The following is a 15785-nucleotide window of genomic DNA, read 5'->3' as shown; positions in this document are numbered from 1 at the left end:
TAGAACTCTCAGCTCCTTCTCCAGCACCATGTCTGCCTGCACAGAGCCATATCCTGCCATGATGATAATAATGGACTAAACCTCCAAAACTGTAAGTTGCCTCCAGTTAAATGTTTTCCTTCATAAGAATTGTCATGGCCATGGTATCTCTTCACAGCAATAGAAACCCTAACTATGACACTAGGGTTGAGGTCTCCTGAACTTCTTCTACCCCCATCCATGTTAACATGTCTACTAGTGTTGTCACTGTTCAGGTCATGTTTAGTCAGCCATATCAGTGAGGCTTCATGGGCGTAACTTCTCTGACATTTCTAAGAGACACAATCTCATAGCAAACTCCCTGATCTTCTGACTCTTACAGTCTTTCTGCCCCCTGTGCTGCAATGATCCCTGAGCCTTCGGTGAATGAGTTATGTTGTAGATGTGTCGGTTGAGACTGGGTTCCTCAACTCTGCATTTGGTTGGTTGTAGTTTTCTGTAGGTTTCCTTACGAGGTGTGAGAAATATACTTATCTGTCTGTATAAGAACAAATATTTAGAATGTAGTTAGGGTTTGTGCTAGTTTAGAAAAGTGGTGGTTGTAAGTTTTCCTCCAAGATCCATGACTATACTAGTCTTAGGTAGTTGGCTAGGTTTCCAGCACCAGGCATGATTTCCTTCTTGTTGAATGGGTCTTAAGTCCAATTAAAGAGCTGTTGGTTACTGCCAAGGTGTGTGCCACCACTGAACCCTTGAATAACAAGAGTCATTGTCCCACAGTGGTCATTGCTGTGGTTCACGGGTAGGTAGGACTGTTGATTGCTCTGCTCCTTTAGAAGTTTTCACATCACTTTCTGATATTACAAAAGCTAATCTTTCAAGTCAGATCCGGCTCAAAGCCCTCTGAGTATGTCTGAAGTACACAGTCCTCCATCTCTGGGGAGAAACGAAGGGCAATTAGCAATAGCTTGTGAAGTTTTAGTAGTCTCTTGGACAGCCCCGACCAACAAAGGTGACAGACATTTAAACACGTATTCCGAATACTTGACAAATGATGGTAAAATGATAAAAAAAAAAAAAGAAAAAGAAAAGAGAGAGAGAGAGAGAGACAAAATTTGATGACTCTACCAAGGAAAAATAATATGTAAGTATCAAACCAGTACCTTCTCCTGAGAATTTTCATATGTGAGACTGAGAATGATTGGAAGAGTCTCCAGAGTATGTCTAAAAACACACTGTGATGTTACTGCTCTAGAAGAGGCCAGATGTTTCCAGATGTCTTTTCCAGTTCTGCTTTGCAGCCCACAGTAAGCAGAAGCTTACACTGGCAAAGCACATCTGTCAGTGGTGATGACCTAAATGAACCCATGGCTCTTCAAAGGAGCAGCACTCCTAATGTGCTTCTTATTGATCCAAGTTTATGGACTGCTCTTGCCATTTCCACCTGTGGTTCCAGAGTTTTCTCTTGCACTGGAGGATCTGTACAGTGAGGAGGAAAGCTTGCAAGGCGTGTATTTATAATTCATGACATGAAAATGATACCCAAAACATGAAGAAATTTCGTGGAATACAAAATCTAACAACTGTCAAGAGGGCCCTGCTCATCAATACGAGGCTAGAGATTGCCCAACTTCAAACTAGCTCTTGCTTGACTGTGTAGTCTTAACCTAATTCTGTTTTATGGTGTCTCCAGTGGCACGACAGGCTTTTCAGAGCTTTTAATTGTCAGGCATATTCTCTGCTGGGGCCATCAATTGCTGCAATTATTGGGATTTCCTTCCTATCCTGAACCCATACTTTGGCAAGGCATAACATGCTCCAGCTGTGGGCCTTTTCATCCTGTCTCTTTTAATTATATTGGTGGGAGAGAAAAGACAATTTGCTTTGCATTTCCATGGAGAGGTATTTAAAAATTACCAAACAAAAGTCAAAACCATGAGATACTAAGTTGACCAGATCAAGCCCCATATGCCCCAATACCAATTCCACTTCAAAAGTTATAAGAAGGAAAAAACTTTGACATTCCGTGGTAACTTAACAGGCAATTCCTTCCCTTCTTTCACCCTTGAAAGACTGAAGGCTGAACTTCCTGGGCCAGCCCACAGTGAGTGATGATCAAAGCTTCTAATTTCTTTCCAGGAAGCTTGCAGGCCAAGCTGCATGGCCACAACCTTTAACCCTGTCATGGCACTTGTGTCTTGATTTCTTTCACCCCAGCCAGTCCAGAATGTTGGCTGTGTTTCTGCATTTCTGCCCACATTACCTAGCATCCTTTCTCTCCCCTAAACATTTATGGTCCCATAGGTGCGGCACATCTGTTCTTTGACAGGATCTTCAACATTTTCATCCCTGGATCTTTTGGCTAGATATAGCAGGAAGGCCTCCAAGGTGAAGAGCACATTTTGTGATTTTTTTTCTTCATGTTCTTAAGAACAGAGACAGAACACTATTCAGAGAGAGAGAGAGAGAGAGAGAGAGAGAGAGAGAGAGAGAGAGAGAGAGAGAATGATGATGATGATGATTCATGCCATGTCTGACTTTCAACATCATCAGGATCTTTAATAATCTCTGAAACTCAGGAAAAATTCCTCTTATTTGTCACAGAACAAATCATGCCCTAATGTCTCAACTCTCCTGATCTGACAGTTTTATAATTCACCCAGAAAGGGAATTACTGAAGTCTGTGTTGTGTCCTTAGGATTACCCCTTCATCTCGGTGCTTATGAACTAGGTCAGTTTATTCACAGTTTATTTTTCCATTTCCTCTTCTGGCAGGATTTGATACATTCCCATCAGTAAAAATGTTCATGAACACAGACACCCTCAGCTCTGGACTCATGCCTCTCCTGTGGCACTGTTCTTAGCCTTATGAAAGTGTAAACAAATGTTTTAAAGACTTCTAGGCGACTGAAACCTGGCTCCATGCGCTTCCTTTGATAGAGATATTCCATTCTTCTCTCCAGAACAAAAGAAGTCTATAATAAAGATAGCAGTTGGCCTGAATTACCAACCATTCACCATAGTTTCTGGAACTTCTAAAACTACCCGCCTCCCTTCTACTTTTGATTAAAAGGAAGCTTTAGGCAAATTAAGTTTGGCAAAGTTGAATCAGAAAAAGAATGGCTGTGCATTGGGAAGCCTTCAGAACCAGAGGAGGTAGAGACTTCCTGCTTCCTGTGTCATCACTTCCTGTTCTGGTCCACCACACCTGGGACAGAAAGGTTGACAGTTGTTGGAGAATCTCATGCACCCAATGGCTAATGGAGCTCATGTCAAATGCATGACCCTGAGCTTCAACTGAGCATCTAACTAATGCAATGGACACTTTCATAGTAAAGCCATTTTTTCACCCCAAGAGACAGTAATTATTTGATAGTTTTTATCTCAACAAACCTCCATTATCCTCTACTGATCCCACCTCATATCTCATGAATAATATAGATATTATTCTGTCAGGTCATTCATCTTGTCTTATTCCTCGTTCCAAAAATTTCCTTGTATCTTTGGTCATATTTCCTATTTTGCCTTTAGTTGTAATGGGTGATGTGCCCCTTCTGATTAAGAACAATCATGTCCCTTCTGAGCTTTTCATATACTTTACTCCTTATAGTATCGTTCTACTCTGCCTCAGTTTCTCTTTGGGATCTAGATAGCTCCTTTCACATCTGTGCCTTAACATCACTGACTTAAAAGCCCCTCTCTTTATGTTACTGCCAGCTTCAACTACAGCTCCATTTTTTTTTTAATCACTGTTCACTGGAAGACTCCTAAAATGTCTGCTATAGTTACCCTTTCCAGTTACTCTCTAAGAAATGATGTTACTGGAGTTTGGGAATGCTGTCCACCTCGCCACACTGAGTTTTCAGTTTCAGCTCACTGGAGTATCATCACTCTATCCTTCTTAGAATAACGTTCTCTCTTTTTATTCTAGAATAATGAAAATCTTTTGGCTTTCATCTTGTTTTCTTTTCTTTTTCCAGCTTCTCCTATTTTGGGACCACTGAATGTTCCAGGGGTCACTGCCTGGCTTTCTTATCTATCTTCAGTTACTGTTCCAATTATATGCCATATTTGAGCAAATATGAATGTTAAGTATTATCATACTTAAAGTCAAATATTGTTAATAGATTTCAAATTTGTATTTTCTGCCCATCCTACCTTTCCTCCCAATCAACTACCATTACCATCTACTTCACACACACACACACACACACACACACACACACACACACACACACACACACACTTTACTGCTTAGAAAAGATGTCCAGTGAGATGTATAATAAAGACCCTACTTTACATGGCTATTGATTCCTCTTGTCTTTCAATGATCAGCTAGAGGGTCAGTAGTCTCTCGTCAACTCTTCCTCAATACTACACATCAGTTCAGTACCAGTTCAGTATTTCAGTGTATTCCGCACACGTATATTCAATCACATAGAAGATGAATTTTATGGATACCATCTGCATATCGTTCTGGAATGGTGAGGTGGGAGCAGGGAGAGCTGTGGGTAGGAAGTTCTGCTTGGCTCTAGTTATCTATTGGGATGAAATGAGCTGTAACAGACAGCACTTTGCACGGAGGAGCCATCTCCATTTCCTTCATTTTTCTTTTGAAACAAACTCCTATTCATTTTATGGCTAAGACTTTTGATAATTGCTGTAGTTTCATGCCACTCTGTGATAGACTCCAATTTCACAGTGCTCGGATCCATATGTAGTTAAACTTTAACTGTTTAGATGATTCTTCCTTTCCCCCCACTTACTATGATCACTTGTGATGGTAGAATACAGACAGTGATTCTACTGAGCTGGACCAGCTTTGGGATTGTGTGGCTGCATTATAATGCCTGCCTGGCTTCTTCCCTTCTCCCTCCCTCCTCCCCTCCCTCCCTCCCCTATTTTTCCCTTTCTTCCTTCCCTCCATTCTCTGTTTATTTTTTTTCCTTCCTTCCCTTCTCAAAACCCTCCCCAATCTAATTGTTAAAGCCCCCCACACGTACAGACACACACACACACACACACACACACACACACACGCACGCACACACACACACACACACACACACACACGTTTCCTTAAGTCCTCCTGTTAGTTTTTCTGGGCCCTTGCTTTACAGAGTTTTTTTTTTTTTTTTTACACTTTTTCTAGTTTTATTCCTGGTGGCCAACTCCCATCACATCTGCAAGATATGATCAACAGGACAGTATCTGTCCCTATCATCTGCTATTGACTTACCCATGAATGGGTTTCCATCTACGTGATAAGCCTTTCTTCCCTCGTTCCTTGCTTAATACCCAGGGATGCTACTCATTGCTCCAAAGTTCAGTAGATATTGTGTGGTGCAGGTGTGTAAAGGAGCAGCACTCTGACCCCATTAGTTTCAGTCACTAACTCTGTGACTTATGTGACTTCCCATTGAGTATTCCCATATGTATCTCCTTTCACTTTTACTTGAAATGGTCTCTCAGTGGTCTGGAACTTGCCAAGTAGAGTAGGCTAGTTTGTAGAAAGCCGCAGAGATCCGTCTGTCTTACCCTTCCCAGCTTTTTTTTTTTTTCCTAGTGTGAATTCTGGGGTTATAATTCAGATCCATGTGCTTATAATGCAAACACTTTCCCATCAGAGCAATCCTCTCAGCTCCCGGATCCTGAGAACTTGGGCACAAATATCACTCGAGATGGTGCAGTTCTCTTTGGTGCTATTTTGAGCTTAGGCATCCAGGTGGGAAGTAGTCTTCTTTATGCCATGGATTTTAAGCTCATGTATTTGACTCTGTGTAGCCTGATTTCCCCCTTTAACTTTATAACCATGTCCTGTTTGTCACTGGGCATCCATGTAGCTTTAAACTCTTCCTCCTGTCTTCTTCTTCTGAGAGACAGGGCCATCTCTGCCTTCATTCCTGACCCCCTTTTCTAGCACAGGCTCAGTGTGTTTCATGTCATGTTTAACATGGCATGGAAAAATGACTGGTCTACATAATGAAATCAGTCTGCCATTCACACACTTCTTGACTTCAGAAACCTCTTTCTGCTTTCTTAGTTCTCTTTTTCCATGGCTGTGGAGGGAAAAACATTGAGAAGCACTTAACACTTCATATCATGTGCATAACAAAGCAGAAAGGGGTAATTCTGTCTACATTTTCCTTTTTTTTGCTCTTGGTGGATATTAATGCTGTAAGAATGCAAGGCTGTGTTGCAAGACTACCAAATGTAAGTTAATAACAGTTTTTTTGTTTTATTGACCCCTGCATTTTACTGTTGGGTTTAAATTAACTGCAACAACATTAATTAAGCACTGAATTTTGATGTTATTTCATTTTATTACAAATAATTAAAATTATTTTAAAATTTTAAATATTGCGTATGACTTTTAAGCAGAGGGTGAGCTGTTGTAATAACTAGAGCTGTGTTATTGTGGTTCCAGGGTAAGAAGCTTCTAATGGGGCAATTAATAAATCAATCTGAAAAAATAGTGTTGATTCCAGATGTCTTAAACTATAAAAGTCCATGTGAATGTGGCGTTTCCTCAAAGGTCATGCAGCTTTACTCCTGTAGATTAGGAGGAAAAAGTAATAAAAGGTTGGAGAAAGGGAGGAAAGAAGAAAGGAGGGAAAACATGCCCTTTAAAAGACAACATTTTGTAATGAAACAGAAATTTGTAACATTATCTTGTCATGCCCAGGACATAACACTTCCCCCAACATATTATAGTCATTTCATGAATTAACTGTCTTCACTCAATCCTATCATTTGTATGGGCAGAGGGCATGCCTTTCTTGCTTGCTGTAGCTTGTATGCTTGTCTAGCATAATGCTTGGCCTAGAAAAATTGCAATTGATCTGTATTTATTGAATTCATGACATCATTTTTACAGGTTTGATAGTATTTTCTTTAAAACCAATTGTCAAAGTACAGACTGTGTGACTCTGTGGAGCTGTTAGTGACATTTGGGTCAAGGATCTAATGGTATTGAGATAAGCTTGGATGTCAAGACTGACTGTTTGCCAAAGCCAGGACAGCTCAACCCAGGTTGCTGTTCAGCTTTGGTTTCCTATCAAGTGATATGGTGGAGATGTCTAAAGAATTGGTACCTCAATATCTCTCCAAATGATTCCAGGTTTACCCTGGCATAACACATGGCTGGTCTACATGATGAAATCAGTCTACTAGAAATGATTTGACCAGAAGTTTGTAAGTGAGAAAGAGTGGTAGAGTAGCTAGTTCTTTATACCACAGTATAAGGGAGTGTCTGTATAAATGATAACTCCTTAATACTACTATCCAACAAATATCTATAGCTTTGACCATAGCCTACTCTGGACATCAAGAGTCTGTAAAAATAATAGAGCATAAAGTGATCAATAATAGACTTTGTTTACATGTTGGGAGTCTACTACTAATGCTTTAAAATAATTTAGACTAAGTACTTGTTATCAAGTGCCTTTTCAAACCCACTATTTGCCTGGTCCTAGAAGGCCATATAGATATAGCAATTAGTAACACCAATAAAGTCCCTGTTACAGTTGGAATCTAAAATGTGCCTCCTCTTCTGGTTATTTATTTATTTATTTATTTATTTATTTATTTATTTGCCAACTTGACACAAGCTAGAATTATTTTGGAAAAGGGACCTAGGTTGAGAAAATTCTTCTATCAGATTGCCTGTAGAGCATTTTCTCAATTAATGATTGATGTGGAAAGGCCCAGCTCACTGAGGTAAAGCTACCCTTAGGCAAGTGGTCCTGAGTTGTATAAGAAAATGAGCTGAGCAAGCCAGTAAGCAGTGTTCTTTTGTAACCTCTGTTTCAGTTCCTGCCTCCAGGTTCCTCCCACCTTGAGCTCCTGTGTTAGCTTCCTTCCCTCAATGGACTGTGTGACCCAGAATTTAAGCCAAGTAAACTCTTTCCTTCCCATGTTGATTTTGGTCACGGTCTCTAGCACAGGAACTAAGCTAAGATACTGCCTAGGCTCTTAACATTTGTACTCCAGCTGGTGGTACTATATTGGAAGGCTGAGGATTCATCAGGAGTTAGGGGCTAGAAGTGGATCAACCTGGCCTCTGGTTGCACTCTTGCTCTCTGCTTTCTGAGCTGCCATAATTCTAGGAGCCTTCCCCCCCCCCCACTTTTGTTACCATGCCTTCTGTACTACCATGGACTGAAATCCCCTGAAGCTATGAATCAAGGCAAATCTTTCTTCATTTAAGCTGTATTTGTGGTATGGTCACAGCAATGTGAAAGTAACTCACATAGCTCTTGTTTTCACCGATATAAAATTCTGTAGGGTAGAGAGTAGACAAATGTATCTATTAACATGACACATCATTGTTACTCATGAGAACCATGCAAAGGAAATTAGAACAGGGTCATAAGCAGACAACAGAGAAGGCAGAATAGCAAGGTACAGGATACACACTGAAGTCAGAGTGAGGAGGACTTTCTGATGCCTGCAATATTGGGTTTAAGACAGAAGAGATTCAGTTAGTCACCAGTGATTGGAAGCATTTGATTACTGAAGATAAATTCTGAATGTTTAAACATCACCAACCATGTGGACAATTCTGGCTATTATCAAACCTTGACAATCCTGGCTATTATCAAACATCCAATTAAGTGTGTTTAATAAACAATTGGATCAAGTTTATGACTCAGGTCAGAGAATCTAGCTCATGATATACATTTAGGAGTCACAAAGAGTAATTTAAAGTGTATTTAAAACCATGGGGTTACAGGAAATCATTAATGGAGTGTGGAGTGCATAGAGAATTTGGAGGAAGGGTCCTGGAGCATGTCAATATTGACACCAAGGGTGTGGGAGAAGGATCCAGAAGAAGACATAGGCAGGGGCCAGGGAGTGACACACGTGGTTGAGGGGAATTCCAAAGAGTAATAAGACCTGTAAACTTGGGGGAGAAAGTGGATTTTATGGTAATATTATCTAAAATATTGATGACAAATGCTCCCCTAAAATGGAACCTGAGACTGACCATTGGGGTTTGTAAGTGGCCATTTAAAACCCTGCCTTGGAAATTTGCAAACAGGTGCCTTGGAAACTTGAGACTTCCTGAGGTGTGTGTGCTTCCTTGGAAGGACCTCTTAGTCTTGGCTTTCCCCTTATTCTCTCTCTTTTTTTTTTCATCTTCCTCCCTTGCTCCTCTCTCTTTCTTTTAATTTTGAGTTATCATCCTTATGCCATGAAACAGGTAACTTGCCCTAAGACCAAACAAGTTCTGTTTTCAAGAATTCCCTCTTCAAGAAGGCTGAGTGCTTGCTACCAAAATCGCAATGACACATGGGAGATTAGTATAGTCCTGCACAAAGATGACACGCAAATTTGTGAAACATTCCATATTTATAAAAATAATTAAATAGTTAAAGAAATAACAAAAGAAGTCTGAGCGTTGCTTCCTCATATAATTCCACTCAGCTATTCATTTCTTGGGCCATTGTATGACCATTTCTTACGTAAATGTATTAGGAGATAGGCTTGGGAATAGCTATTGTTTATATACAAAACTTATTTTTAAAGACATATAATCGAAGCAGATAGAATTGAAGGTGCTCTTGAACTGTTTCAGGAGAGAGGATGCTGATATTTGGAAAGTGGTATTCGGCATAAACAACCTGGACCATCCGTCAGTCTTCATGCAGACCCGCTTTGTGAAGAGCATCCTGCTACATCCCCGTTATAGCCGGGCGGTGGTGGACTATGACATCAGCATAGTGGAGCTGAGCGATGATGTCAACGAGACAAGCTACGTCAGACCTGTCTGCTTACCCAGCCCGGAGGAGTATCTAGAACCGGACACGTACTGCTACATCACAGGCTGGGGCCACATGGGCAACAAAAGTAAGCCAGGGCCATCAGCAATGTTTGACTTTTCAGCTCCTGACGGGAAAAGCACCAGGCTTCCTTCTAGGCTTTGGCTCCCATTTCCCTGGCAAATCACAGCCACACAGGGTAACTACTTTGGGTGTGCCATGTTCTCCCCTCTAAGCCAATTGTAAAAATGAACAATCTGTCATGACACACAAAACTGCCCACCAGAGATGCAAACCTAAGCCCCCTTCCCCACAGCTCTAACTCATTCTCCAGGGAGCTACCACCAATGCTTTGGATCTCCCATGCAACGTGAGGCCTGCCAGACATCCCTGCTATACAGAGCAATGGTTTGGGCTATCTCTTGGCAGAATTTCTCAGAGGCTGTGTGGAATAATTAGGTAATTCCATTTCTGCAGTCAAGCTACACGATCACATTTTCAATTCTGTAATTGATTTATTCTTATCTACGTATACAGTACATCCTTCTATAAAGAAATGTGATGCATATCTTACTATTTAAATTGCTTAAATTTGGTGCTATAAAAAAATGCTTTGGACACAAAACATGTAGAAATGAATTTTGTTAACCACTTACTCTCAACCTCCCTAAAGGACATTCCATGTAGTTTGACCTATTTAAAGTTTAGAATAAGAACAGAGTCAACAAAATAGTTGCATCAGCTGCAGGAACAGGTCATGCTTCTCAGACTGGTGGTGGATATTGGCCTCCTAGCATCTTGCTTTAACCATAGAAACACCAATTTAAAGGAACTTGTTTTCTCCTTGAAATTTAGTCCGGTATTTTTTGAGCTGTTTCTTTTCTGTATGGTTAAAAATAATAATGGGAAGGAAATGCTTATAGACATCAGTGACTCTTTCAAGAAGATATTCCTGTAAGAATTTTAAAGGCAGTATCGCCTTACAATGCCACCATTTCTATACATGTTGCTTTTTAAAAACCATGATTAGCATTGTAATGAAAGGAGCAGAATATACTTCATAGTGTCTCTATCTGTATTCTTCACAAAATATTTATATACACTTACAGTAATAGGGTACCGTAGAGCTTACACAGCAGTTAGGGGATAGGATAAAGGACAGGCAATGGAATTCATTCAGGAAGAGCCCACTGACCTTAGTCATTCTAGTCTCTTTCACAGAAGGAATGAGATAATCCTGTAACACAGGATTGTTACACAGAGGAAAAGCATTGTGGTCCATAAGATGCTGATGGTATGAGCCTTGCTTACCCTAATGTGCAGTGCATGTTGGCCTTTGTCTCATCATCATCATTATCCTTCTGACGACTTGTTCAACTTGCACATCACATTTATTTTTCCCCAAATGATGAGTATTATCAGCACTGCTTCCCCATGGCTGTTTCAAAGAATAATCTGTATGATTTTTAGGATGTCCAAATAAGATTTATGAGGTTTTGCTTGAAGACAGCAGCTATTATTCTTGAAAACCTTTAAGCAAGACAGGAATCATATATTTTATCTGTTGTAAGAAAGAAATGATATCATCCCTTTCAAATCTTTCTGTCATAGCCTCTAGGATTAGAGATTCGACACCAGAACAATGGCCACAGGAACACACGTGAGGAGAGCCTCTCCCTGTGAGGGTCAGCAGGTTTTCTCCGATCCTAGAGAGCAAGACAGATATGCTGAGCTAAAAACTCTGCCTTCTTTCCCCCTTTTCATTGTTAAAGCTGATGTTTTTCCATAGCACATGACAAGGCGGGGGGAACACAATCATTGCAACACTTCTGCTATACTAGAAAAATAAGGAGTTTTGCCAGATGACCGCTATCAAATGTTCTCAATAAAAAATTGGGGTTTCCAATTTCAAGTCTCCTCCTTGAAAAAAAAATTTTTCCAAGACAGGTTTTCTCTGTGTAGCCCTGGCTATGCTGAAACTTACTCTGTAGACCAGGCTGACCTCAAACTCACAGAGATCCACCTGCCTCTGCCTCCCGAGAGCTGAGATTAAAGTTGTGCACCTGGAAGGTTTTTGAGATGATACTTAAGGGAAAGATGTGGTTCTCTAGGTATATGAAAATATTCCCATACTGTCGTTCACTTTGTATTTTGCTGGCCATACCTTTGAGTTACTTTTATGCACTTGTGCATTTCTGGTTTCTTCTTCTTTTTGAATGCAGTGCCCTTTAAGCTGCAGGAGGGAGAGGTCCGCATCATTCCTCTGGAGCGCTGCCAGTCCTATTTTGACATGAAGACCATCACCAGTCGGATGATATGTGCCGGCTACGAGTCTGGCACTGTGGACTCATGCATGGTAAGCTGCCTTCTGACTATGCAAGCCATCGGAGTCTTCCATGACCTCGGTGAGCTTGCATAGCTCGTGACAAGTCGTGTGTGACCCCTTAGGGACATCTGTGAAAATGGCTCACTGCCAGGAGGACAGTTGTGTCAGTCCGTGTCCTTTGATCACTTTGGTGGCTAGGACAAGACTAATAATGAGAGGCAAGTGGAAACCACAGGTTTAAATCCACTGTCATAAGCAGCAGGGGAACACCTGGAGTGTACAGCAATATGTCATTGCCAGGTATAACCATGAAGACATTAGGATATACAAGGCCACCACCACCCCACCCCCAGTTCCCATAGTGTGTGAAAGGAATTGTCTCTAATGTGACCACCCTGACATTGCTTGAGATCTCGTGGCCCTCATTTGATTACCAGACATTTGTCAAATGTCACTGCCTCCATCCTCAGGGTGTATGGCCATAGCAATGTGCAAAGTGTGCCTCTTAGCAGTGTAGGGGAGTGATTTTCTGTTTTAACATTTGTCAGCTATTGTGCTGAGCTGCCTCTGGGGTTCAAATGGGTAGGTACACAAAGTAGCTGGCAGGAGAGGAGCAGGTACCGGGTGTTCTGCACAGCTGTTCTGTGGCTCCGGAGTGATCAGAGTGCGCCTCAGACTTCAGAATTAAAGAGAGCTAAGCCATGCTTGTCATTACCCTGCACAATTAAATGACATTTGTGACGGTTCAGAAGAACATCTTGTACAAGTGATTAGTAGGGGGCGGTGTTTTGATTTGCCATTTGGGATACTTTCTACTTTTATAAGATCAATCCAATTTAAAGAATAAAGTTGTTTGAGATAATTCATTTTGATAACATCAAATTTTTTTTTATGACATTTTGCTATTTTCAGGAAGCAACTAAGAGTTTTCAGACCTTGTGATGAGAACAAAAATCTCTTTACTAACTACATCTATCCCTTTAAAGCTCAGAATCCATCATGTTTATTGGGAAGTCCTGTTTATACAGTAGAATGCAGACACCTTCCCAGGCTTATGCTAGAAAACTGTTGAAATTTTCCAACTCAGTTAAGCTGGTTTGGGTTTATTGTACCCTTAGGATGATAGTCCTGCCACTAGACCTCTGAAATCCCATGACTAACAGCAGTTGCTATTTCTTGCAGGGAGACAGTGGTGGGCCTCTGGTTTGTGAGCGACCTGGAGGACAATGGACATTATTTGGCTTAACTTCGTGGGGCTCCGTCTGCTTTTCCAAAGTTCTGGGGCCTGGAGTGTACAGCAATGTGTCTTACTTTGTTGAATGGATCGAAAGACAGATATATATCCAGACCTTTCTCCAAAAGGAACTCGAAGAATGATCAGAGACTTTGCCAGAAACCCACACAAGAATGGCCCTCTTGACTGCGAAGAGTGTCCAGAGCGTCCCACTAAGTGCTGTATGGACGGGCAGGGTGCCCAACCTGCCAACACTGCAAGACCTCTTGTTTGCCTCAGATCCATTTTACTCAGCTTTTGATTTTTTCAACTTTTTCATTAAGTTCATGACTTCTTTTTAAAAGCACAGACCAAAGTAGGTTTTGTTTTTTTCCCTTAGGCTAACCTTGAATGTAGTGTGGAATTATCAACCCCATAGAGACAACATTTGGAGTTCCAGGGTAACGAGTTATAGGGAGTTCTTTTTCATACTGTCACACCAAACACATGGAGATACTGATGGATCTCCTCCAGGTTCAGTTCAAACACTGCAGCATAGGGGGCACATTTCAGAACTGATCCTGGAAACTGGCTTTTAATTCATACAAAGCCAAGATGAAGTACATGCTTAAATTATTTGCCAGACTCTTCTAAATAGTTTGGAGAAATTATGAAAGACAGAGAAAAGACCCACCATATTGATCTAGACAGCTGAAGTTGCAAGACATACAGAATGTAATATTCTCTAGCCATCAAAACTAACACTCAGAAGTATAATTCTATCCCTTCTACATTCAAATTAAGATTGTAATTCCATAAAAAATCTCCATAGGACTTTCCCTGTTACTGGGGATTTTTAGTCTATATCAGTTATATGACCAAGATTTCAACAACTAGGTCAATTTTTAGGGAAATATATTGTTTGCCTATATGAAAATGAATGAGAACCTTCTCCACTTTGGAGACAAGCAATTAAAAAAGGGAAGAAAATCAAAGGTATCCCACCCCCAATTAAATCTGGAAATTAGTCTTCCTGTGTTCACCCAAACCAGAAATGTTACAGAAACTATTTCAAAGCGGAGCAAAATGTTGCATGGAGCAAAACATTTTGCAATTTCCCCCAATGATGTCTAACATCTGCTATTGCCATTTTGCCTCATTGATAATTAAAACAAAAATTGAAAGATGTTTTTAAGCACTGGGCCACTTTACGCAAATCAATTTCCAAAGCAATTAGTGGCTAAAAGTATTTTTTTTCCACTAAAAAGCTTCCAAACACAAACCTTAATACATACCTAATTTAATTAGCCAGACATCAACTATGTAACATCCAAATGCCTTTTTGAACAAGTAGGATGTACTATTAAACTTCACCAGCAACCAGCCTGCCTCAGCATTCCAAACAGGGACTACCTGCAGTTTTATATGTGTATTTTGTATGCTTTTTCTATGTGTCAATATAGTTCAAATCCAACAAGTTGTTTCAACCCTTATTTTCCATGTTATTCACCTCTTGTCCTGGAACTTGTTACAAAGAGTACTTGTACTGTGTTCACAATGGCATGAAGGTTTAAGACCATTGGTCTGTTTTGTTACAATTGTTGGCACATAATTAATGAAGCAATTTTTTTAGCCTTGATGAACTCATATTCAGTAAAATAGACATGTTGGGGTTATTTTCAATAATTCTGAATACAAATAAAATGATAATTTTTTTCTTCTTGAGGAATATGGATGGAATATAGATACCACCTTCCAGGAAAGTGGTTCTCTCTCTTATAGCACAGTGGCACCCAGTTTCCTGTCAGCCAAAATTTACATGTTATATATATTTATCTCACTCTCACAGGAACCTGATCTTTCAGACTAGTAACAACTTCATCTTTAGTCTTAGGAGTTGCTAATCGTATTAATTGTTCCTGGAGTACCCCAAAACATCAGCCCTGCTAAGAGAACACGAGTCTCCAATGCCTGCGGTGCATTTTTGCAAGTGTTCCTACTCTTTAGAAAACTTTTATAATAAAATTATACCCCAAACCATTTATTATTCATTTATTATTCATTTTCTTGGATTCCTCAGAATTTGGTGAAATATTCTAAATATGAAAACACACCACACCACACTAGCTATGCTGATTTTGCATAACATTGTTATTCTCTTGTAAATTCGACCTTTAAAAAGCTTTACAAAGATCTGAATCTCCTCAGCCCCTAGCAGGCGGGTGGTTTTTTTTTTTTAAAGTTTTCAAATAAAAAAAAAAGGAAAGTTAATCAACATGTAATTAAACGCAGCAATACTTTTGTAGCAAGATACACAAATGATTCCATCAAGGATATAAGTAGCTTCAGATTTTTCTAACACATTGAGTTTGCACCTAGTTTATGAACAAAGTTGTGAGGGTTCAATGCTTTCATATATTCCTATGGACAGATAATTTATATCTTGGAAACGACCTTCTTCCACTCCTTTTTGGTATATCCCTTTAACCTTTCCATGCTTTAA

At 40.1% G+C, this 15785-nt stretch overlaps 1 protein-coding gene and 1 pseudogene across 2 annotated transcripts in view; both read left to right on the top strand.

Moving 5' to 3' along the window:
* Window positions 1–15326, top strand: part of Corin (corin, serine peptidase) — a 218938-nt gene extending 203612 nt beyond the window's left edge. For both annotated transcript variants that reach the window (XM_042257503.2, XM_006979681.4), the window contains exons 20-22: window positions 9560–9831; window positions 11966–12099; window positions 13252–15326. In XM_042257503.2, the coding sequence (XP_042113437.1) occupies window positions 9560–9831; window positions 11966–12099; window positions 13252–13446 (601 nt within the window). In that variant the 3' untranslated portion in view covers window positions 13447–15326. The remainder of the gene's footprint in view (window positions 1–9559; window positions 9832–11965; window positions 12100–13251) is intronic.
* LOC121821019 (U6 spliceosomal RNA) lies at window positions 9240–9337 on the top strand (annotated as a pseudogene).
* Window positions 15327–15785: the final 459 nt, after the last annotated feature.

Source organism: Peromyscus maniculatus, chromosome 10, assembly GCF_049852395.1.
Source record: "Peromyscus maniculatus bairdii isolate BWxNUB_F1_BW_parent chromosome 10, HU_Pman_BW_mat_3.1, whole genome shotgun sequence".
NCBI classification, from domain to species: domain Eukaryota; kingdom Metazoa; phylum Chordata; class Mammalia; order Rodentia; family Cricetidae; genus Peromyscus; species Peromyscus maniculatus.
Note: the sequence above shows the minus strand (reverse complement) of the source record. Positions and strands in the feature narration are given on the sequence as shown.